Genomic DNA, 23610 nt, shown 5'->3' with positions numbered 1-23610 from the left:
ACGTAGATTATAATTAATTCTAGTATACTTGTTTGCCATGCTCTTTTCAAATACATTGTCATTGGTAACTTCAATTTGTTGGTAACAAATTATTTTTTATTCTGTCCGAAGCTGAATGCTCGTCTTACTTAAAAGTTCAAACTTTTAGAGAAATGGTCATTCAGCTTACGACATGGTATCAGAGCCAAGCTAGGTTTTGAATTCGAGTTTCATCGTCCTTATTTGCGCGTATATGTATGTGCAAGTTTCACATCCCTTCATTTATACCTGAGGGGGCGTGTTGTCTAAAAGAATCTAATAATTTGTTGATGTTGAATTTACTGGATATTGAGCAAAATTGTACATATGTGTATTTCATGATAGTTATGATAAATTGATAATATTACAAGTAACATAGTTATGTTGTACCAACTTATTTTATGTGCTAATTAAGATTAATGATAATATTTGTTGTGTGAAATATTATTCACGTTGTTCATTTGATATCGTTCTTTATTTTAATCATAAGAATGCGTACATATTTAGAGTGATATACAAATCGTCTAAATAAAAGAAGAATTTTACGAATATTTTAAATAAAATAACTACTATAAATATAATATATTGCTTTCTAAATATATTTTAATAAATATATCTGTATCATATTACAATAAATCATATGTGGCTGACTTTGATACATATGTTGTGGATCTATATTGGAAGTGTTGTCAATACATTGCTAAATGCTAAACATTAAGCATTGTAACAAGAAGTATCCTTTTATTTATACTGTATTGGTTAGCGTAAGCTGATTAATCTCAATCAACAATTATATAACATATAAAATATAAAATAGAATATAGAACACATATTCTAAAGATTGTTAGCATATATATATATATATATATATTGTTTGTTATATTTGCATGTCAGTATATTTTGTGTGATGAGATCAATTGTAGTATTATTTATCATGTGAACTAATGTTATGTAATGTTAGTATGTATGTTGTATTTGTAATATAAATATATGCCTTGCTTAGTAATGTGTTAACTAAATATAATCATCATACTAAATGTTGGGATGAGAAATAAGGTGTTGCACCAAATCACTTTCGAACACCTATTCAAATGGGCCAACTCCCGAAGATTTATATCACAATTATAACACCCTACCGCCAACTGAATGTATGCAGAAAATACAAAACAGTAAATGAGACAAGAGTTTGTTTACCCGGTTCGAATATAAACAATCCTACATTCGGGGATACCAATCTAAAAGAAGTTCACTAATCAGTGTTGATTAAGAACATAGACAACCACAACTCCTTCAACTCATCCTCGTAACATGGTTTATCTTGGAAATTCCCTCAACAGACTTATGTTGTCACAAACTCGTGCTGACAACGACCACGGAGCAGAGTTGCTCATAATATGGACGCTTTCCCTGATCGAAAATCCGATTTCTCCTTTCTCCGATGAGGTCTCCGGAAGGTAAAAGTGTCTGACACTCACTCAATATATAGAGAAAAGAAGGGTTGGAGTTGAGAGGATTTAACTCACTTTTTCTCTCACTACACACACTCTCAAAACCTTCCAACAATCACACTCTCTCCTCACAATTATTATAAAGCCATCTTAAAACTCTTTGCACATAAATGGAATGATGTGTTCTGCATGAAATCTGTAACATGTTGACCACCCAAAACATCCATTCATTTTTCTTGTATGCTCACCAACCGAGAGAGTGTAAGACAAGCAATGTTGTTAACAGTCTGTTGCAGCAATCAGACAAGACTACTTACTCCAAATGAAAATCTGAATGCAGCAGGAAAGATAAAGTGACCATATGCCAAAATAGATGGAAGAAATTATTTTCCAACAGTAAACAATATATATATACACACTCACTCACGCTTAATTAGGAGTTTTATACACAATCTAGTGTTCATTGTTATTTACTCGAATTGGACCGTGGAGTGCATCAAATTCATAATGGAATTATTTACAAATATATATATATATATCCAAAATGATAATAACAGATAACCACATAATATAAAGATAAATGAACACACAAACTAGTTCCGAAGTTGGACTTGTGACCGTGAGGTCATGGGTTTAAACCTCTGACGCCTCAGGTCATCTGACACACATGGTTCGCCTAGTGTAACTTTTTCGTCGAGTCTGATTTGCAGGATATTAGGTTCGACCGAAGATTTATCCAGTGCGCACTTGCGGGTTCCCACGTCATCCGAAATGAACACACACACTACTAATAATCCAACTTTATTCAAATTGTGACTTATAATGTGACAAGTGCACAACACCAACGACAAACATTCATTGTGACTAGCTAATCTATCACCGATGTTTGAGTGATATCTAAAATATATATGTCTATGACATGAATGACTTGTGATAAATTCCTTTCCACTGTCTGTAATAATCATCACATTGTCCAAATCCAATTAAGTAGAGTCCCATCACAACTTCTCTTCCAAGTGTATGCTATACAAATTAACTTTCCAAAAACACATGAGAATAGAAAAACGTGTAATATTTATGATATGGGCTAAATTTGGAGGGGAAATAATTAATTAATTACACCAACACGTGAATTTTGGGCCGTTGGATCTTGAAATGGGCTTACAGCCCAATCCAGTTCCTCCTCCATTAATTAGGTTAACCATGAAATCCACTAGGGTTTTGAAACAGCAAGAAGAGAAGAGAAGAGTAGTGTTTTGGGCTCGAAATTCCTGGGAAATTAGGGATTGACGTGGGTTTTCTGAACAAAATATGATCAATCAACAATTGCATCGCCATTTGCCAATAGCCAGTAAATAATTGTATCTCAGGTCAGGTCAGGTCAGTTCAGGTAAGATCAGGTAAGGCAAGGTAAGTCGTACGAAGAAGACAAATCACTGTGCATTATTATAACGCACGACAACTTATCCTTCTCTGTCACTGTACTATTTACTCTTTGTCTCTATATAATGTATATATGTATATGCGTAGAATTCACGTCTGACCGATCACTCACCCGCACTTGCCGACTCATCAAAACCTAGTTTAGCTCTATTCAACTTAATTACAACAATACAATCCACAATTTGCAGCAGCAGCAGCAGCAGAAAGAAGAAGAATATATACGCAGACGTGGAGCTAGGCGATGGAATCAAAATGGATTGGAACTGGAGAGACGTAAAGAAATTAGGAGGAGATGGAGGAATGAGTGGGAGTGTTGCACGGCCTTTGATGGGATGGGATGGGATGGGTGGGTTGCCCCCACTGATGGCTGGCTCTTTACTCGACCAATGTTAATTGGGATGCCATATCCATAGGGACCACCCCACCCCACCCTCACCCCACCCCTCCTTCCTATAAGAACCCACTCCCTTCATCTCATTAATTCCTCGCTCATTCACAAATCACAACCCACATATATCTATCCATCAACCCAAATTTGAACCGTGTAATTAGTCAGTAGCAAGATCTAATGAAGAAGATGAGTGGTAACAGCAGCAGCAGCAGCAGCAGCAGCAAGAGAAGGATTTCGAGCAGAGGGTTTGCAGCAGTGCTGAGGGAGCAAAGGGCGAGGCTCTACATTATTCGCAGATGCGTCGTTATGCTTCTGTGTTATCACGATTAATTGCAGTCAAGCAGTCACCATGCTAATTACTTAATTTACACACAACTTTAACTGTAATGAATAATTGGCCATTAATTTTCTTTAGTTTGCTGTCCCTTTCTTGGGTATATTCTCTCTCGAGTTGTAAATATGTAGTTTAGGTACGCAGATGTTTGGCAGAAGATAGTTAGGTAGTTCAGTTAGACTCGACAATTTTGTACTCTGATTCTCCTCCCTCATCTCATGAACTGGGAGGAGAAGCTTCAACCTTGAATACACTAGTAGTTAAATTTAATATATATATTCTCTATCTGAACTTCCATTCCATTCTTATTGATTGTTAAGCCTGAAAGAAATGGCCATAGCCATACACACTTATGCTCTAATCCTATACCTTCTGCTGAAGCTCAATCTGTGTTGATTTGCTGACAACCTAGTTTTCTGTTCTCTCTATTAACTGATAAGTTCATATAATTCATCAGTGAATGATTCATGTTTCTCCCATTTCCTTAAAAAAAAAAAAAAAATTTAGAAGTTCAGAAGTTCTTATTATCTGTCATTACTTCATTGAGGGTAATGAGAAGAGCAGAAATCTTTAAAAGGCAATATTCAACGATAATTACATATAAACCTGATGGTGTATGAATCTCATGCATGAAAATGGGTAGCTAATAATGATAGAGGGCTGTTAAAGGGCATCCCCAAAAAGCGCGCAACCTAATTTTATTTCAACACAATAAAAAGACTAGCATTAATCAGAATTACCTTATTTGATGGAAACATATATAATTAATCCATTGAGAGGATTAATTATATGACTATGCTTAGTTTCAACTTCCAGCGAGCGAGTGAATACAAACACGCTAAAATTGGAAGCATGTGAACGATACTACACACGCACATGTTTTGTCAAGACATATGGACTCGTTTTGTGGGCCTAGTCAACCAAACATATCTGAGTGTGATAAACAGGTACTTCTTCACACTACACAGTAAAAGATCTCTTGTCATTTTCACACAAGTTAAAAGCCATTTCGATGGAAAGGTGTGCGCGAATGTATGTTTGTATACGTGTGCAAGAATGGGAGGGAGGAGGAGTAACTTACAGCTGGTTCTTTGAATCCAAGTGAAAAAATATATATATATATAAATAAATAAATAAGAGGGGTAGTGGGGGTGTACGATTGCACATACAAGCAATGATCCAAGAAAAAATGGTGTTGTCGGCCACATAATATTTAGCCATATGTATAGATTTTAGGGTCTAAACTCCTACTACAAAATAAGCCAAAACTGGGAAAAGACATACTGCGTTGTTGGGTCAATTCAAAGGGAGCGTGGCAGCCTTATCTATTCTCTCCCCCACCCCACCCCTCCCCACCGCACGTGCACCTCCAACCCCACCATTATTCATTCATCTCTTCCTATATTGTTTACCTACCAGACAATTCTTGCATTCTGGCCCTATCCATCATCATTGTCTGATTGATGATTGTAACCAAGTTCCATTCATTCATACATTCATTCAATCCACTTCCATTGCTTGACCATCGCCAGTCTCTTGAGTTGCTTTTACAGTTTTAACGATGTTCTTGCATAAGGCTGAACTGATTAATATAATGTGCGTGATTCAGTCCCAGGTTGTCATGGCCCCTTAGCTTCTCTTCCCTTTGTTGTCGTGTTCACATCCTTGGATCAATTATCATAACGACAAAATGGAGCTAGGAAAGCGACGCATCCAGCAGCCCTCGTGATGACCTTACGACACGCACAAGATGGCCCCATGCATTGCCCTTTTCCTACCTAGGGTTTCTCTGGCTTTCATATTCTTCAGTTTCAGGTGTTCAAGCTCTTACACTACCAGTGTTCGTGTATTCGGGCACCTCCCAGTTGTGCAATTTTGTCCTTTTTCTGTTGCGGACAACACGCCGAGCAGATGGATCGATCGATGGATCCTGCTGTCAAGAACCAAGGCCTGATGTAATAATTGAATCATTTTTTTGCTTGAAATAAAACATAATTTACAAAGGTAGCAACAGCCAAAATATCAAGCACGAGTTCATTTAGGAGCCAGTAAGAACATCAGATCATCAAAACATAAAGTTACTGATCCCCCTAAATTTCCAAAAAGCTGATTATCAGTTTCATCAGCAAGAAATGCATTGATTTCACTCCAACACAAAACATCATTGAAGCCAGCCAAGAATTACTATACTCGGACTTGCTATTGATATGTTGAACAGATCAGAATTTGTCGAGCTCTTTTCCTCCTCTCATGCTTCCACCCCATGCAATGAAACTGTCCTGTGATTCAAACTCCTGCAAAACCATTTATGACATCATAATTTAGTCGAATTTAAGCAAGGAAACTACAAGGAAAGCTGAATACAGGCTTACAATCTGGCTTAGCCGAAAATCTGGAGGTGTGTCGAGCTCAATATTTACTGGATCAGAAACCAAACTTTGGCACTCCTCCAAATCCCTCTTCAAATCCTCTGGTCCCAACTGAGCATAGTCAGAGAGGCGAGGCTTATCACTCGGTTTTCTACCAATTCCAGTTTCATCATCCCTATTTGGCGACTGACTTTGCAGAAGCTCGTCGCAGATGGACAACCCTTCAACAAGCTGCTGCGAGCTAAGCAAAAACTGCGACTCATTCTCCCACCATTTGTTGTCGTCAGCAGCCTCATCATTGTTCTCACCTTCCATTTGATCGGAAGGATTATTCTCATCAGTACAGCGATTTTGATGATCATTCAACTGACAAGTTGCTTCCACCATAGCTGTTTCCACCATATCTTCCATGCAAGTTTCATTCTGATGTGGAATAAGGTGTAAGCTCGTGCTCGGACAAGTAATTAGCAAAGCATTCTCATCCAATGGAAAAGTCGGACTGACCCTTACGACTGGAGCTGGAGACTCATGTCTGGCCTCATCATTGGAAAATCTTGTTTCAGGGCGAGGAGGTTCAGGAGTTACAGATTTAGGAGTGACAGGATCCACCTTTACAATCATGGCATCGCTGCTTTCAGGGACATCCTCGTCGCCTTTCTCAGTCTGCTTGACTTGTTGCTGCTGATAAAACACTTTCGAAACTACATATTCTCCTTCTTTCTCATCTTCTCCGGTGCCCAAATGGTACTGATGCATTACCCAAAGAGTCTTCTCAGCTTTTCCTCCTCGAACAGGGCTTATATACAAAACCATAATCTTCTTGCATCCTTTTTGTATGCCGTCCAAGAACACAGGCTTTGTCCTGCCAGTCTTATGCCAACGAACATCCCCCAAAACATCGCCATGTATCTTCCTACGTTTCCGGGTTCCAGTATTGTAAGCCTTGATTGCTCGATGGAAGAAGTGTGATACACTTCCATCTTGCTTCACACCTGAAAATACAAGCAGTTATTCATCCTATTCAATTGGGAATACAGAATTTCTTACTAAACAATCTCGGAAGCATAAGATCATTTTTTAGTCGTACCAGGCAAATTTTGTGGGTGAGTGTAACAGATACCATCATCTTCATCAACAGTAGGAATGAACTCATCTATGAAAGGATGGGACTTCAAATCTTCATAACCAACTTTAGCAAGCAAGTGCCAGATAATCTCTTGGTCAGAAGGGTCGAATTTCACGCCACGAGGCAACCCAGGCCACGCATCAGCAACCTGAAAATGATAATAGATTCAAAGCTGCTCTAATGACCAGAACTGTTACAGGTTTCAATAAAATCGTGTACAAGAGGCAAATAGCCATATAGATCGATCGAACAAGAACTAAAAGCATAAATAGCACATTGAGCATAGGAAGTAGCAATATCATACATCACTGTTATCAATAACATGTTGGCAATTAGGACAAGATTTCGTTGGATTGCTTGTCCAGCTGATCTTTTCTGGTTGGCATGCACCTGAGGCGCTCCGGATTTTTGTCGCAATTCTGGTGGGATCAACCAACCATGATGTCCTGAATGTTTCCACAAAAAATTAATCAAGCACTCCAAGCAAGCAACATGTTGTCAAATCGACAATCAGAGGAAAAATTAGATGAATTCAACTAACAGATCGTGAGGACATTTACAAAAAAATATTCATCAATAATGCATCTTCCTATGATAGTTCATGGATCAGATAAAATATCTTAACATGAAACACTATGGAAAACCCTATGAATCACTTTAAGATGATTGCAAAAGCTTCAAAAGATCAAAATAACGCAAGTTGATAATGTGGTACAAAATTAACCTGATTGCCCATAAACATTTAATCTGCAAAGCTATAGAAATTGTAATTTCACTACACCATATAGCATATAATAAATCTTACTCCAGTTTAACTACATTATTATCTGACTATAAGCCCCAAAACAGAGACACTAAAAGAAACCACCCAACATGAAAATTTGAATATTTTACATCTTGAACGAATCAATCAAAGCTCAGAACAAGAATTCACAAAAACTAAAGAAGAAGAATCAACAGCAAAGTGGCTCCTCCTGTATAAAGCATAACAAATCTTTTCGATCTCTAAAATCAAAAGAACTCAAGTCACCATTTCGAGTCAAGATTAAACTATTCATCGCAAAGATAAAAACTTAGTAACTATATGACAACCCAAGTTGGAACATTCTGTAACCCACTGCTTAATAGAACGATCCCGTGTCGTGGGTTGACCACCAAGATTCAAAAACAGACAAAGGTTAAGCATCAATCCCTTCTTAATCATACTAAAGCACAGCAAAATAGCAAATCAAGACAGCGAAAAAAAATAAAAAATAAAATTATTACATAGCACATAACTCGTGCGGGGATACAGAATCGAAAAGGAAACTAATGGTATTACCCCGCCATGGCAGAATGATGCAAGAATCCAATGTTCTTCCCTCTCTTCCAGTATCCAAGAGACTACTCCGCATCTAAGGTCTACCCGCTTCAGTCCTTGAATTTATCAGAACCGTGTCAAAGCCTTTTCCCTTCCTTTCCTTTTAAGATTTTTTTTTTTTTTCCAAAATTTTATTATTTATTCAATTTTTTATTGGGGGTTTGAAATTTCTTTAGGCCGAGTACAAAGTAATTCCACTCTCAGTGTCTCTGGGGTCGTGTCAAGCGGCTTCCCTTTCCCCATTTCTATTTAATGCTGATTAAAGGACAGTGTCAATTCCACTCGATGTCGGTTTCGAAATTCGAAAACATGGCAGCACTATTTCTGTTGATTACTTGATTATATAAGTACACAGATGAATAACTCGGTTTAGAAGAAAGAAATTTTGAAATTTTAAAGTTTTAAAAAATCTAAAAAAAATTGTACTATATTTTATTTGTTAATAAAAATATATAATAAATTTTAATATATTTATAATTTAAATTTAAATTAATGATATTTTAGTATTAATATTAAATTATTTTTAAATAAGACTGACAAAATAGTTAAATATAAACTTTGAATTATAACGGAAGAAATAAAAAAATTAATTTTAATGTGACAGCAACGATCGTTTAATCCAGTTATTTCTTGTTTATTAAAATTTAATTTAAAAAAATATAATTATCTTTTCACGCGAGCAATATATTTATATTTAACTTTGAATAATTAAATATTTTACTTGAAAATTACACCCATTTCTGGGCGAATGGTAAGGCAGGTGCAGAGGTTTATAGCAACAGATATTAAAATGGCTGAGCTAAAAGATTGCGTCGTACTCTGTCCGCCAAACTCTACGCATCATGCTTCATTTGATATTCCCGGCCGGGATATGTAATCTACTCAGGGTTTGTTTTTTTCGTATATACAATTCCCCAAAACATTAATATACCAAAACAAACACACCCTCAATCCTCCCTAAGATAAAATGTGACTTGCTTTCAAGAACTTAATTTGCAGTGCATCAATGACACCCATCTTTATCTTGCCAAATACAGTCAGGACTCGCAATGATGATTATATATATGTCTAATAACAGTGCATATGCTGAGATTTGGTTAAAAGAGTCGATCAATTCATCATTGTGAGCAAATACAGAATAATCAATGTGTAGGTTGAGGAACACCAGCAGCAGCCAGCAGGTGTTTGTTTAGACATACATAAGTAAGCTGTAATGTTCAAACAATGATGCAGAGCCACCCATACATATATCCTTCCAATCAACTATTCACAGCTTTCTTTACCCTAAGGGGAAGAAAAAGACAAAGGATGGCGAAATTGACTGAATAAAACTGCAATCACCACCCAAACAATGATTTAGGGATGGACTGGCTGGCTGTATTACAGATTACAATGTGCACAGCTATACAGCATCATCAAACACAAGTAAACGCTCTTCAATGTGTACTCGACATATGGGGCACCTCTTGCACTTTTCGCCGCAGCCGCTGATCAAATGCACAAAAGAATACTTTGTAATGATGGAAAAGAAATGTAAATGAACTTCCAAATTCATTTCAGTTCATTCCCCATCACTAGCCAATTACAGAAAATTGCGAAATGAAGCAATACCTGCAAAGCACGTAATGTCTGCACGGTAGTAGAACCAAATTTATATGTTCATCGAAGCATACTCGACAAAGGATCTTCTCCTGAGAGAAAATTGGGTAGATATCAATAATCATGGGTGAGAATATGGACATCAGAAATGTTAATCTTCATAATGCAACATTATGAAACGGTTTGTTATATTAAGCACAAATCAAATTTCCCTAAATATACACTATGAATTGACTTGTTCAATTGTTTATAAAATGGAAAATAAAAAACTAACAGTATATGAATAAAAGGAAGAAGATTACATTTTGAAGTCTTTCAAACTCCTCCTGGCTAATGTTTGTGATTTCTGTTTGAGCAGTTAGTGCTGATTGAAGCCTCCATATCTGAAAAATGAAAACAATAGCAATACAGCAATAACATGTAATCACAAAGTAGAAAAAATCTGAAATTAAAGACAATGACCTCCTTGGCAAGCTCAGCCTTTGGCATTTTCTTTACAGCTTCAGGCGAAAAGGTATTGTATCTGTCAATGACAATGGGTTTGTTAGTTTAGTGATTTGGTTTGAAGTAATTTTTTATATAAAATATAGAGAATCGTATTACTAATATAAAAAATAATATTTTATGTTGAATTTTGATTTTTTTGTGAAAAAATAGAATATATATTATATATGTTGGGAATTGTATGGGAAAAAAAATTGTAGGCAAACAAACCCAATATTTAGGAGCCATCTAATATACAACTATATGTATATATAAACATATCCATTGTTTAGAACTCACCCAGTTTCTGAACCACAATACAGCCGAGCTTGCTCCTCTCGACTTCCTTCGTCAATGGACCACCAACCAAGTAACCTGATACAGAAAAAAATAAGATCCACAGATAGTGGCAACAGAGCACAACTTATCAGATATATTAGGCTCTACACATTGTAATTACCTTGATCCACGACGCAGAAATCCCATATAGTCATAAGCTGTTGGCGGTAGTCTAAATGTGCTTCCTGAATCTGCTTCTGGATGTATTAACATATTGATTTTTTCAAAAAAGCGATATATCGCAAACAACAAACCAGCTCCTTGAAGCAGAAGAAGAGGCAAAAATAAAACTGGAATTGGAATGTTTCTAGCACCAGGTGGAGTTCCCTGGAATCAATAATAGATGTGCTGGATTAGCTTGCCGTCAACTGAAAAGATACAGGGCAAAAAACTCAGTTCTGAACTACTAATATACCTCCAAGTACATAAACAGCATGATCTGAAAAGCCACAAAGGGAATTTTCATCACATGCCCACCAATGTCTTGCAAACTGCACATCCTGCTTTCTTGATTGTCTTCCTCAGAAGGTATTAACACACCATTGTTCCAGCTAAGATATCTTATATTCATTGAAGATGACGATGATGATGCAGCAGCAGCCATATTAGATCGCCTATGAATCGCAGGATTATACCACTTTGTGCATATAAGAAACGCAAAGCACTGTGCAACACTGATAACAAACACAGCACAATTATATGCAACGGACAGGGTGAATATTCAGTGCTGCTAGAAAAAGGGAATATATTTTATTTACCCATAATTGATAAATAGATCCCACCAACCAAGAGCAGCCACATCACCTGCATATGGTCCCAGAAAGAATTAGAGATGTAGAATGGAGGTGTGTCCTCTGATAGGTGATTAATAGATCTCACAACAAACAAGATCATTGACAGATGCATACAAAACCACATCTCTTTAGAGTGAGGAAAACATATTTACTAAAAAAATTGGGTACCATTTCTTTGACAAGACTCCTTATTTCAAACTGTATATATATTGTAAGTCCATTTTGAAATTGAGAGAAATCTAAAGCAGAAGTATGTCAAAGTGTTTCCAGGACAGCTTAAAATCAGAGAGCATGAACGATTTTGATCTATAAAACCTTCTAAACCTTGTGCAACAAAACAGGTGAAACTGACATTATTACGAAGGATGGATTGAAAAAATACACATTCAATAAAAGCTCTGCTGCAAAAAGGTATTACCACATAGCTTCAGAAGCGTAAATGTTGTTGCGGCAATGAAGAAGACCATTGAAATCGAAACCCAGAAGTGCTGAATAAACATAATGAGGCCCATAAGTTAACCAGTGCGAGAAAATGCAATAGCACGTCAGAAGAAACAAGACATTTACAGTTACAAATAGGAGAAAACCACAATTCTTCATTATCTAATCATCAATCATCGATGTTAGTAGAAAACTTCATTAGCTAACCATCAATCATTCAATTCTATAATATGTTAGTAATATTTACTATTACTATTTACTCTAATAAAACCCATTCATCATACCTATTCTTGAAATTCACAAAAACAAAAAACTTCATATTTCTCAATTTGTGTCAAATCGATTCTTATAGATACCTCCTCTTCCATCTTAAAAGAATATCACTAAAACACCCTAGCATTCTCCACTACTCTATCCCCTCCAGCAGGTACATGCTGGACTCGTATTCCTCTGATTTATCCCAACATGGCTTATTCAATTTTGGATAAGTTTTCAGAATATTGAAAGCTTACAAGGGTGCTTAGCGACAGCAAAATTCAAGTAAATAAAGGTCTTGTTTTCTCTGTTCTCCCCAACAACTTTTCTATCAGAATTAGTAGCCAGTTGCTTGATTCAGAAATATGTAAACATGCTAGAAATTTTCAATAACTACTTCAAATCTAGTTAGTTACAGAATTGATGAAATACACATCCACATGCATATCTTTGCAGGGTGAGATATTGACATAAATTCATGATTGTTTTGCATATCACCAAAACATTCCATTACAACTTTACTCAGCAAAGACTTGGATAAAAAAAGAAAAGAAAAGTATTTCTTAAAACATACCGGAAGAGTCTCCCAGATAGCCTCATCGCTGATATTTTCTTCATCTCCAGGCATAAGTGCTCTACACATCCTGATTATAGAAGATAAAATAATGAGCACAATGGTAGCATAAGCCCTATATTGATACAAATGATATAAATTGTAGTCCAACATCCTTGTGTTCAGGAGGAGAATGGAAAATGTTACCTAATGTTATCAACCAGTATTGCAATTTCTAGCGCCAGGAGAGGCAGGAAAACAATCTTCAAATTTACAGCTGTCATTTATCATATTTTGGAAACAATAAATCTGACGACATTTTCATAAACACCGGTGAAAAGGCACTTGAAGTTACAAATGAACAAATATGAGCTCATTTAAGCAACAACAGAAAAAGAGGGATAAAACAAGCTTACCATATCTTTTCTCTAGATAAACACAAAGGAGCAGTTCGAATGCGATAAGCAAGGGAGTAGCCACAATGGCATGAAAAGGGGCCCACTGTCCAAAAAAAGGGTTTAAGTAATGTTAAGTTAATGGCATAAGTGAAGTTAGAAAGTGGGAACTTTTCGCACATCAAAAAGAGATATTTTCAAACAATGTAATGCATCTTATCATACATAGCGACCATGTGGCATTGATGGGGCTGGTAAGGAGAATCTTCCTCTTGCCACAACAGCATGAAATAACCAGAGTGGAGAAAACACCAACCTATGAAAATTGCAGAAACAATCTGCTTAGATGCATGAGATATGTAGCTAAGAGCAGTTCGTGCAAGAAAACTAGATAACTACCAGACAAATGGAATCTGAATAACGATAACTAAGCATGGCTCATTTTCAGACTATTTTGTGTAAATTGGACAAACTGCAAAGGGCTGAGAAACAGAGGTACAAATTACAGATAATGAGATTAGCATGTTCGTGTTAAATATATAAAAAAAAAAAGTTCCCATGATCTTATAACTGAGCCACAGATGAGGGAACATGAGAGTATGACATTCAAGTACAAAATTCTCATTCCCCAAAATACCCACAGAAAGCAAATTAGATGTATAAATCCTTTCCTTTTACAAACAAATAAATGAACAGAGCAAACCTTCCCTTCCATCTTCCAACAGCGACAACAATCTGCCTTTGTCTGCCACAACAGAAGGCATAATAACTTACTAAATGCATTCATAAGTTTACAAGATACAAGTAAATCAGACCAGTGTCTATGTTCGGTTCTTATAACATTTACCAAAATACTCACTTTACACGGTGCCTACTCAATTATACAAAACTAGAGCACAATAGTGATTTTGGAGAAAAGACATACCACCATAATAACCTATTCAATTCAAAATATTTTTAACCTTCTGCGTGTAAACCAGACAGGGTCTTAAATTTTTTACATGGTTGTGTATCTGGAAATTCCTACGGATCAAGAAATTTCAAATTGATATCCAATTGTAAGGTCGAACCTAAAACCAAAACTATTAAGAGCAGATTAGATTTACTGAAATAATAACTCCATATAAACTAGAAACATCAAGAACAAAAAAGAAAAACCACACTTTGTGCCCCAGCCCTCAAAACACCATAGCCCCCAGTACATAAATTAAACAAACCCCCACTCCCGACGGCATCAGAACATTGAAAGTCTCGAAAACAACGCCAAGAAACCAATAAAACAAAAGGTTAAAGAGAGCAAGAAACAAACCACCAAGAGCAGTCAACAGCGTGATGGAGCTTGAGGGAGAGAATAAGAGTGAAAGTAAAAAGCAATCCATGAGCCACCACCACTTGGATAGACTTGAGAATTCTCCTCCAAGTCATCATCGCCGTTGTCTCTACCCAGTACCACTGATTAACCTCGATCAAGGGAACAATACAGAAAATTACACCTCCTGGCCTCTTTCTATTAACTCCGCCGGCAGCGATTGACAACGAACGAGAAGGTAAAACACGAAACCGACGGGGAAAATTTTTCAACGCAGATTTACAAGAGTGGAAGGGAAATAAGAGATCTTACAGACAGCAACGTCAATTCCTCACCTTTATGATTTAGGAGAGGAGACCCACTGCCACTGTATTGAGCTGTATTGTAGAAGGTCGCAATTACCCCCGACAGTACTACGGAAAAAACCTTTAGATTAGGGGTATTTATGTCCTTTTAAAAGTAATATTCCCCTGTAAAAAAGGTTCAGATCGGTCGGTATGGGTGGAACGTTCACTTATATTTTCTTAACTCTTTATAACTATTTAACATTATCTTTTTACGTGATTCGAGTAAATCAAACAATTTTTACAAATATTTTAGTGTTCAAATCCAATAATAAAAGTAGAGTATATAACGAATAAATAAATAAATATTATCATCTTCAAATTGAGTATTTTAACCTATTATTGACTCAACACTTTTTAATTAAAAAGTAAATATGATTTTAAAATAGAATTACAAGTACAGAAAAAATTGTTTGAAGTTCATTTATGTTTTTGTAACATGACGTGCAATATTTTTAAAAATGCAAAGTTTTTTTTTTCTAATTTTTAAAAGATTTTGCATAACTTTTTTTAATATAAGAAAGTCTTGTATAATTTTTAAATTCAATAGATATGATACAGATTAATTATATACAATTTTATCTAAAAGTTCCAAAATAAATAAATAGAATAATTTTATTGAGAGAATCACATCAAATTAATAAATTGAAACTTAATATAATCAACTTGTTCACTTAACATTTTCTATTGGAACTATTACTTATGAATATTATTTAAATAAACATAATTTACATACATATTAATACAATATATAATATATATTTTATTTATTTATAAAAATCAACAATTCAACAGTAGTTTTTAATATTACCAATATCTAACATGAAAATCACTTAAAAACACAAAGTAAACAAATTCAATATATATATATATAACAAATAAAGTAAAGAGTAGAAAGTAGATGTAGAAAATGTAAAGTTGTTTTTAGTGTTATTGGATAAAATATTCTTGCTACACATTTACGTACAAATAATTTTGTGCAAACTATGTTAGTTATATTTTGTGCGTTGTTTGTTCTCTCTCTCTATATATATATTTATATATTACTGTTTAGTCCTAATAAATACTTTAACAAAATATCATTAGAAATATTATTTAAATAAAATATCATATAAAAATTGTGATACCTCGGCACACATCCTAGAAATTTTTTCGGAGTCATCAATTCTTTTTAGTAGGATTTTTAAAAAAGAGTCGCGCAAAGCCGAACGTGTAGATTGCATACTGACCTCACAGGTCAACATAAGTTATTTCAACTTGTCTATGTCCTCATTCATCCTGTGAGACTTTCCATATCATCCATCCTCAAAGCCAATCAAACTTAACTAGTAATTTGAATTTGCACATTGTTAACACCGGTCTATTCAATTTATTTAACCTCTAATCAACTTCGAATATCTTAACACCGGTCCATCTAAATACTGAATTGCCAAGCAACGATATGAGTATCACAAAAATATAGAACTCAAACCAAAACCACTCTGTTAGAAATTTTGGGAGAAAACAATCTTATTGTCTTATTGATCATCAAAATAAGAAAGTCTATATATATTTACTATAAAATATGTCAATACACTCAAACATAAGATTTTAATTAAAATCTTTCTCTAGGCACCATGATAAATTATTATATTATATTATAAAATTAAATTTACATATTACAAAATTTAAAAATATGTCATTGATATAATGCAATGTTTTTTTAGTGTAGAGTAATATGTATATATTAAAATCAATTTAATAAGTAGTTCTCTCTCGATGTATTCTAAATCCAAAAATAATTCTTGGACATTAGATCTTTAGATGTATGTCATATAATTTAGAAATAAATTATACAATATTTTTATATTTTAGTAAAAATGAACAAAAAATTATATATTTGATATATTGTATCAATGATTTCGTGTTAAGTTAAAGTAATCACAAAATCATTTTTATTTTTTTTTTACAATATTTGATTTGTAAATGCATACTAATTATACAAATAAAAAATAAAAATTTTTAGTAGTATTTTTTACTGAAATACATAGCTAACAATGATTTATTACCAATTTTTACAAAAGTAAATTATATAAAAAGAAGTAATCAATTGTGTATCTATTGCGTAAAATTTTATTTTATTTGTATAAATTTGTATAATTAGATGCACATTTGTAATCAAATATCAAGTTTGACGGATGTTTTATGTGTACTTTTAATTTAGAAAATTTCACGTAATAAATAAAATACAAAATATTGTATACATTTTTATTCCAACATAATGAGTATTATACTATAATTTACCTTATTTTCAATTTGGCTTATTTGTACTCACCATATTCCATAATCATAAATGATAAACAAATAGATTAATATTCAATATATGAATTTATTTATGAGAGGTGAGAACAATTTATCAATTATAGTACATTGATAGACAATATAGTCAATAACAAAAATAATACTAGTATACATAGACAATAATACATAGACACAATTTTGAGCAACAACATAATTACATCACCAAATAATTCGATCTAACACTAAATAAATCATGTAGTATATTCCAAATATTCAACTAACTAAATAAATAAATAAATTGTTTAGCATATTGTCGACAACATCTTAAATATTGACAGACAACACAATATTAGTATTAACATAATATAAATACGCCTACTATAAAAATTTTTTATATAATACATGATTTCAGTTAATATTATTTGTTGTGTCATATATCCTACATACTTATTTGGTATGAGCTGACTAAGACTAATCAACCATACTTATTAGTTTAACATTTATAATTAAGTTATAAAAATGTACTTAACATCTCAAATTAGATTATTAATCTCTTTTTTTCGAAAAAAAGAAAAGAAAAGAGGATCAGTAGACACTTCTGAAAGTAAATTCAAAATGAAAAAGTATGCATAATATCACACAATACATAAAAACACACCAAAAAGATGAAATATATTGATTGTTTTTTTTGGTGATGGCAAGTGCTAATAAAAATGTTGCACTTTGATACAGCAAACTGATCCACCCCTCGATATCCATATCCATCCCACCCCCCCATAAATACATATATATCGACCACTTCAAACCTTGCACAAAGAAACTTAACTTAAATATACCAATCCCATTAGTTAATATATATATACAGAACCATATATGATAATGATACTGATCTGATATAATATAACAGCTCAAGAAAGATGGAACTAAGTCCAGCATGAAACCCTGCAACAGCGTGGTGGGGACTTTCTTCAAACTCAATTTGTAGGCAACAGAAAACCACAAAACAACAAACTAAGCAGCAGCAGCAGCAGCAGAATTGCGACGTACGTACGTATCTTATTGCCAACAAGAAACCCTCTCTCGAAAGTGTTGCAAAGATTTTCTACTTGAGGTTTTGATCTAAGTTTTCCCTCTCAAGAAAAAGATTTTCCAATATACATTCCCCCATCTGTATGTTCTTAGTGAAGACGAAAATGATGTAACTGGAAATCTGACCAACCACAATCCACTCAACCCTCTGTGTGTATGATCCCAATTCACTTTCTTCCTCTACTGTTTCACTCCCAAATATATAATTTACTTCTACCACACCCATACCCTTATCTATAGTGAAAGAAGCACAAACCCAAAACCACACAAAACACCCCAAAAATTTAAAAAAAAAGTGGGAATAATTAATGTAGGATTTTAATTAATTAATTAATTAATTAATTATAGGAGGAATTGAAGTACTTAAAGGGACCTGTGTTCAAGGATGTTGATATTGGTCCTTTGCCTCTTGACATTCCCAGAAGCTGATTCATCACCGTTGGATTTCTCCATGACTGCTTTGAGGGCTTCTTGTATTGAGCTTATGGAGCAGTGCTGCTGCTGCTGCTGCATCTGATGCTCAACTTCACCACTGTTACCATCTTCGTCTCCAGTGATGAACAGTACATTCCTTACCCTCCCACCCAGTGTGGTGATTTCAGCTTTCAGTGTTCTTAGCCTTAAGGCTTTGAGTGTCTTGATCAGATCAGGCAAGAGGTCTGATCTGTCTTCACAGCAGATTGAGGCTTTGATCACCGGCTTTCCCTCTTCATCCAATGCATTGTCCACTGATAATTCGTCGATCTCCGTCGGCACCGGGCTTGATTCTGCTATTACTGAAGTCTGCCTCTTGAGCTCCTTCACATGCTGGATTACTTCCGCCAGCAATGAGGCTTTGTCCGTCTTGAAAACAATTGCAAATCAACAGAACATGAATTAGAGACGCCAAAAAAAAAAAAAAGAACACTTCAAAATGGCATGAATTCATAGAAAGTAGCATTTTTACTCTCTCTCTCTCTCTCTCTCTCTCTCTCAGATGCATACAATCATGCACTTCCTAAAAGTAACAGACTTTACTATAAATCTAAAGGGGGTTGGGATTTGATGTGGCGTTTGTTGCATAGTGTGTAAAGGAAAGTTTTGTTATTCTTTTATGAAGGTTTTTGGGGCAGTGCTGGGGTAGCTATCAGAGCTGTTGTTTGGCGTTGAATGGTGGGATTAGTGAGAGATAGGCAGGCAAGGCATGGGTATAAGAATAATAATAACAATGTGTGAAAATGAACCCAATGACTGACAAGAATGCTTCTTTGTCTGTCTTTTTTAGAGTATTTCTTTTGAGATCCCTTTAAAATTTTGACTGCGACTCCGGCAAGAATTTTCCATGGAAGCTTTTCAACTGCTCCATGGTTTCTCTTTATCATATCAAACTGACCGATATTAACGCTTGCACTCCCCTTTTCCCCTCCCCAGTTTTTCCTCACCTCGAACAACCAACCCCCCCACTCGAGAGAAACCAACCATTCACGAATTGAAAATTGTGAAGACATAAAATAGAAAGGAATAATTAGGATCAATGAGCTGGTTTATATATATAGCTAGCTCATCTTCTTCAGCACAGACATACATTCTAATAGAATATAATCATAGTGGGATCCTGGGATAGAAAACCTGGTTGGTAAAATCCACTTAATTAAATGCATCATGGGGATGGAATATTTAGGCGATGCTACGATATACGGACAAGAATATAATATGGTAATGATTGTATATAGACAGGTAAATAAATATATAAGGATTTAATTAAATGATAGTATATAGTAATCAATCAATTAATTAAATAATGCTTACTTTGGTTGTACTTGGCAATAGGCTTCTAAGCTTAGCAAGATGATTATTGATTCTTTCTCTGCGCCTCCTTTCAGCTTCACTGTGGCTTTTGGAAGCTGCGAGGGCCTTAGCATCCATGATTTCTTGAGCAGTCATTTTCTGGAGCTCGGCGTGGAGGCCGAAGGGGGTGGAGCTAGGGTGAACCACCTGGCCTAAAGACTCGGAAATGAGCCTCAAATGGTGGTCGGAAGACGAACCATCGTATCCGAATTGGAGGCCCGATGGCGGCCGCCGGTTGAACAGACCTCCATAAGACGGCGGCGCGGGAGGGGGGAGGAGAAAGGGGTCGTGGTTGAAATTGTGGACTTGAGGGAGTGTCCATGGAAGGATTTGTGAAACTTCAGGGAAGGTCAGTGTGGATCCTCCTCCGGCGTTGGGGGCTCCAACCCCCCCAATATATGCATCGGCAGTAGCACTGCTGTTGTGTTGCTGCATCTGAAGAGGAGTGAATAGTGACGACGACGATTCCTCCTGAATTTGGAAACCCTCAATGTTATCAGCTAAGATTTGGATACCCTGAGAAATAACGTTTTCTTGATTCTCTTTGTCGTTGCTGTCATACATAATAAATACCGCAAAGCCCACAACACTGGGAAACCCCACCCCTATTTATATGATGAGCATATGCATATGTATGTGTATGTGTGTATATATATATACAAGAATATGGGGGGTGGGGGGGGGGGGCTTAATTATGGGTGTCGATAGCTGAAAAAACAGGCTTGAAATCAAACTAACTTTAGGGTTGTTCCATAATCATGCCATCTTTCTTTCACACAAAGATGAAAAGAAAGAACATACGAAAGAAAAGGATTCAAGAGCTTAGATTTAGAATCAATTTCCTTTGGGGGCCAAAAGGGGAAGAAATCAGGAATAAAAAGCTAGGGAAGTAAAGACGAACATAATGGGATATATATATATAGATTTAAGGAGTTTTATGGCCGGCCCACCGGAGATGTAATATATATATATATGTATAAACTTGTGTGTATATATGTATATCTGTTGTTTAAATTAAGGGTTTTTACCTTTAAATTCTTCTTCGTCTTCTTCAATTCTTCACTGTCACAGCCTTTTATGGAGGTGATTTTGTGTGAAGGGTGGAGAGCCTAGAAACCGCCTTTTATCTTACAATCGATCAATACCTTTCCCTTTTGTATTGTGCTTTCTTGGTATCTTTTTGGATTTTATTTTATTTTATTTTTAAATAAATAAAAGAAATTTGGCCCATCTCACCACTCATAACATATATAGAGGTGTGCAAGCAGTGTTAATCTTCTTTCCTTTCTTCTTACGGCACTCCATTTTCCTCTTTCCTCTCTCCTCTCTCCTCACTCTCATTACGTATCCATTTCTGTAGCTATCAGAGCCAGTCTGAGCTTTTTTGAGCATACATAGGTGGTACATAGACATACATACAAATATTATAATACAATTGTGTGTTGATATATATATATATATGTTGCTTAGTGATTGGTTCAAAGTCTATAATTACAATCTCTGAGTGCTGTTGGCCGCAGAAAGAATGAATCTTGATGAGAGAGAAGAAGAAGAAGAAAGAATTTGGGGAAACACAAGCACCACATAGTGAACACACAACACACAGATTGTCGACCGACCAGAGACAAATAATAAAAAGCATAATATAGTGTATCTGTGTGTGTGATATGATAATTTAAAAAAAAAAAAAAAAAAAGGAGGGGGAGGGGGAGGGGGAGGGGGGCTAGGGTGGGGTAGGTACCTCATATACCTTGGTTCGTCTTTGGTCAAGCAAGCAAGCTTGTTGCAATATTATGGCCGGTTTGAGTATAGGTATTTCCACGCCAAAAACCTTTCTGCTTCCCCAAGACCCCATGGTAATGATTGTGTCTTGGAACACACTCCTCCCCATCCAATCCAGGTTCTCTTTATTCTTGGATACAGTTTCTGTCTCTATATGCAACAGTTTCCTCGGTTTCAGTTTCTCTATGTTGCATCTCTATGTATGTATATATCTATATCTATATCTATCTCTGCTCTTTATGCCATTTTCCACTGCCATGCTTTTCTCTAGCTCCCTTTATTTAATTTGCTTCATCCATCTTCTTCCTACCCACCATATTATTTCATGCAGCAAAAACTGGAACATGCATTATGTTCTTAACAAGTATAAAAGAATTTGAAAAACAAAAACAAAAACCCTACAGTTGAAACAAGAAAAGGTGGATGTCATGTCGTCTTTCATTGAAAGGTTTTGATCTTTATCAAACAAAGCCTGATTATAAATAACAAACACAGACTAAGTAGTTGTGAGAATGAAGCAATTGTTTTTCCCACTGAAAAAGTGAATCATAATAATCATCATCAGTCATCCTAGCTAGCTAACACCACATACAACCCCTTTTTTGTTTTTGGGGTTTTTCCCCTTTTTCTTGGTACCATTATTGTTCAACTCACTGTGCCTGTCTCTCCAGCATCATATTATATAAGTGGGTGTGTTTATGGGGAAGTGAAAACGTAACCCTAACTCACCATTCAGGTTTCAGAACAGCAGCTGCAGCACTACAAACAATAATGATGATCATTATTAATTTGCCCTTTATTTTGCACACCTTGTTCAATTCATTCATTCAATTCGATCTCTTAATTGCTGAACAAAACTCCATCACATTATAATGTGGGTTCAATTCATTTCATTAATTCTCAATTAATTAATCAATTCAGTAGAGAAGAGAAATTAAGAAGAGAAGGAGACACAGCCTTGTGCACCTAAATGGTCACACGCATGGCTGCTCTGGTCCCCATTTTCCATAACCTTTTTGGACCCTTTTTCCTATTCTCATATACTTACATTAATGAATTATATAATAATATTTTTTTCATTAGCTAGGTAGGATTGTCGTATATATATATATATATATTTATGTTCAAAGATTTGATGATAGCATCAGCATCAACCCCCACTAGTGTGTACAGCAGCATTATATTAGCCCACGGGAAAGAAAGAAACAATAAAAAAGCCTTCTTTGCCTTTGCTATATAGCTCTGGTCCTCAATTCAATTCCTTCAATTATATATGACGTCACTCTCACGCTTTCATGACGTAAGTTTCTCAGTTACAAACCCTTAATTATTTTATATAAGGACTATAATATACACTTAATTAAATAACTGCTTTAATCATAACTAATGCATGCCCACCTTTTCATTCATTTTTCATTTTTTATTTTTAAGTAGCCCCTTATTAGTTTATTCCTGGTTTTTGGTAAAGCTATTGTTAAATATGATGCATCACAAGCTTGATTGTACTTCTCTGCTGTTTCAATATGGTTTATTTATATATATAGTGCCTGCACATGTAGGGTTTTGGGGAAAAAAAAATAAAAAAAAAAAGAAGAAATTTTCATAAAGATATAATTTGTACCTAATTAAAA

At 35.2% G+C, this 23610-nt stretch overlaps 3 protein-coding genes across 8 annotated transcripts; all 3 read right to left on the bottom strand.

The window, feature by feature from the left end:
- Positions 1-5590: 5590 nt before the first annotated feature.
- Positions 5591-8673, bottom strand: LOC127245655 (SUPPRESSOR OF GAMMA RESPONSE 1). 2 transcript variants are annotated; one of them, XM_051266658.1, is made up of 6 exons: positions 8451-8673; positions 7434-7575; positions 7091-7277; positions 6508-6995; positions 6007-6426; positions 5591-5928 (listed from the first exon to the last, which is right to left on the bottom strand). In XM_051266658.1, exons 1-6 carry the CDS (start codon positions 8456-8458, stop codon positions 5854-5856), a joined length of 1320 nt encoding a protein of 439 aa, XP_051122615.1. In that variant the 5' UTR covers positions 8459-8673; the 3' UTR covers positions 5591-5853. The 2 variants fall into 2 exon arrangements, with proteins under 2 accessions (XP_051122615.1, XP_051122614.1); XM_051266657.1 differs by having other exon boundaries at positions 6007-6995; positions 8451-8672.
- Positions 8674-9554: 881 nt separating this feature from the next.
- Positions 9555-14996, bottom strand: LOC127245530 (uncharacterized). 5 transcript variants are annotated; one of them, XM_051266485.1, is made up of 15 exons: positions 14658-14799; positions 14052-14093; positions 13574-13664; positions 13370-13454; positions 13161-13230; positions 12975-13044; positions 12123-12192; positions 11669-11714; positions 11326-11584; positions 11032-11237; positions 10872-10946; positions 10551-10611; positions 10391-10471; positions 10101-10180; positions 9555-9976 (listed from the first exon to the last, which is right to left on the bottom strand). In XM_051266485.1, the coding sequence occupies exons 3-15, from the start codon at positions 13589-13591 to the stop codon at positions 9892-9894; spliced, it is 1206 nt and encodes a 401-aa protein (XP_051122442.1). In that variant the 5' UTR covers positions 13592-13664; positions 14052-14093; positions 14658-14799; the 3' UTR covers positions 9555-9891. The 5 variants fall into 5 exon arrangements, with proteins under 5 accessions (XP_051122442.1, XP_051122441.1, XP_051122440.1 ...); XM_051266484.1 differs by lacking the exon at positions 14052-14093 and having other exon boundaries at positions 11326-11524; positions 14658-14996; XM_051266483.1 differs by lacking the exon at positions 14052-14093 and having other exon boundaries at positions 12126-12192; positions 14658-14996.
- A 2949-nt stretch (positions 14997-17945) lies between these two features.
- Positions 17946-21206, bottom strand: LOC127245670 (transcription factor bHLH30-like). Its single transcript, XM_051266675.1, has 2 exons — positions 20159-21206; positions 17946-19213 (listed from the first exon to the last, which is right to left on the bottom strand). Exons 1-2 carry the CDS (start codon positions 20759-20761, stop codon positions 18734-18736), a joined length of 1083 nt encoding a protein of 360 aa, XP_051122632.1. The 5' UTR covers positions 20762-21206; the 3' UTR covers positions 17946-18733.
- Positions 21207-23610: the final 2404 nt, after the last annotated feature.

Source organism: Andrographis paniculata, unplaced genomic scaffold (assembly GCF_009805555.1).
Source record: "Andrographis paniculata isolate CXL003 unplaced genomic scaffold, ASM980555v1 Contig22END, whole genome shotgun sequence".
NCBI lineage: Eukaryota > Viridiplantae > Streptophyta > Magnoliopsida > Lamiales > Acanthaceae > Andrographis > Andrographis paniculata.
Note: the sequence above shows the minus strand (reverse complement) of the source record. Positions and strands in the feature narration are given on the sequence as shown.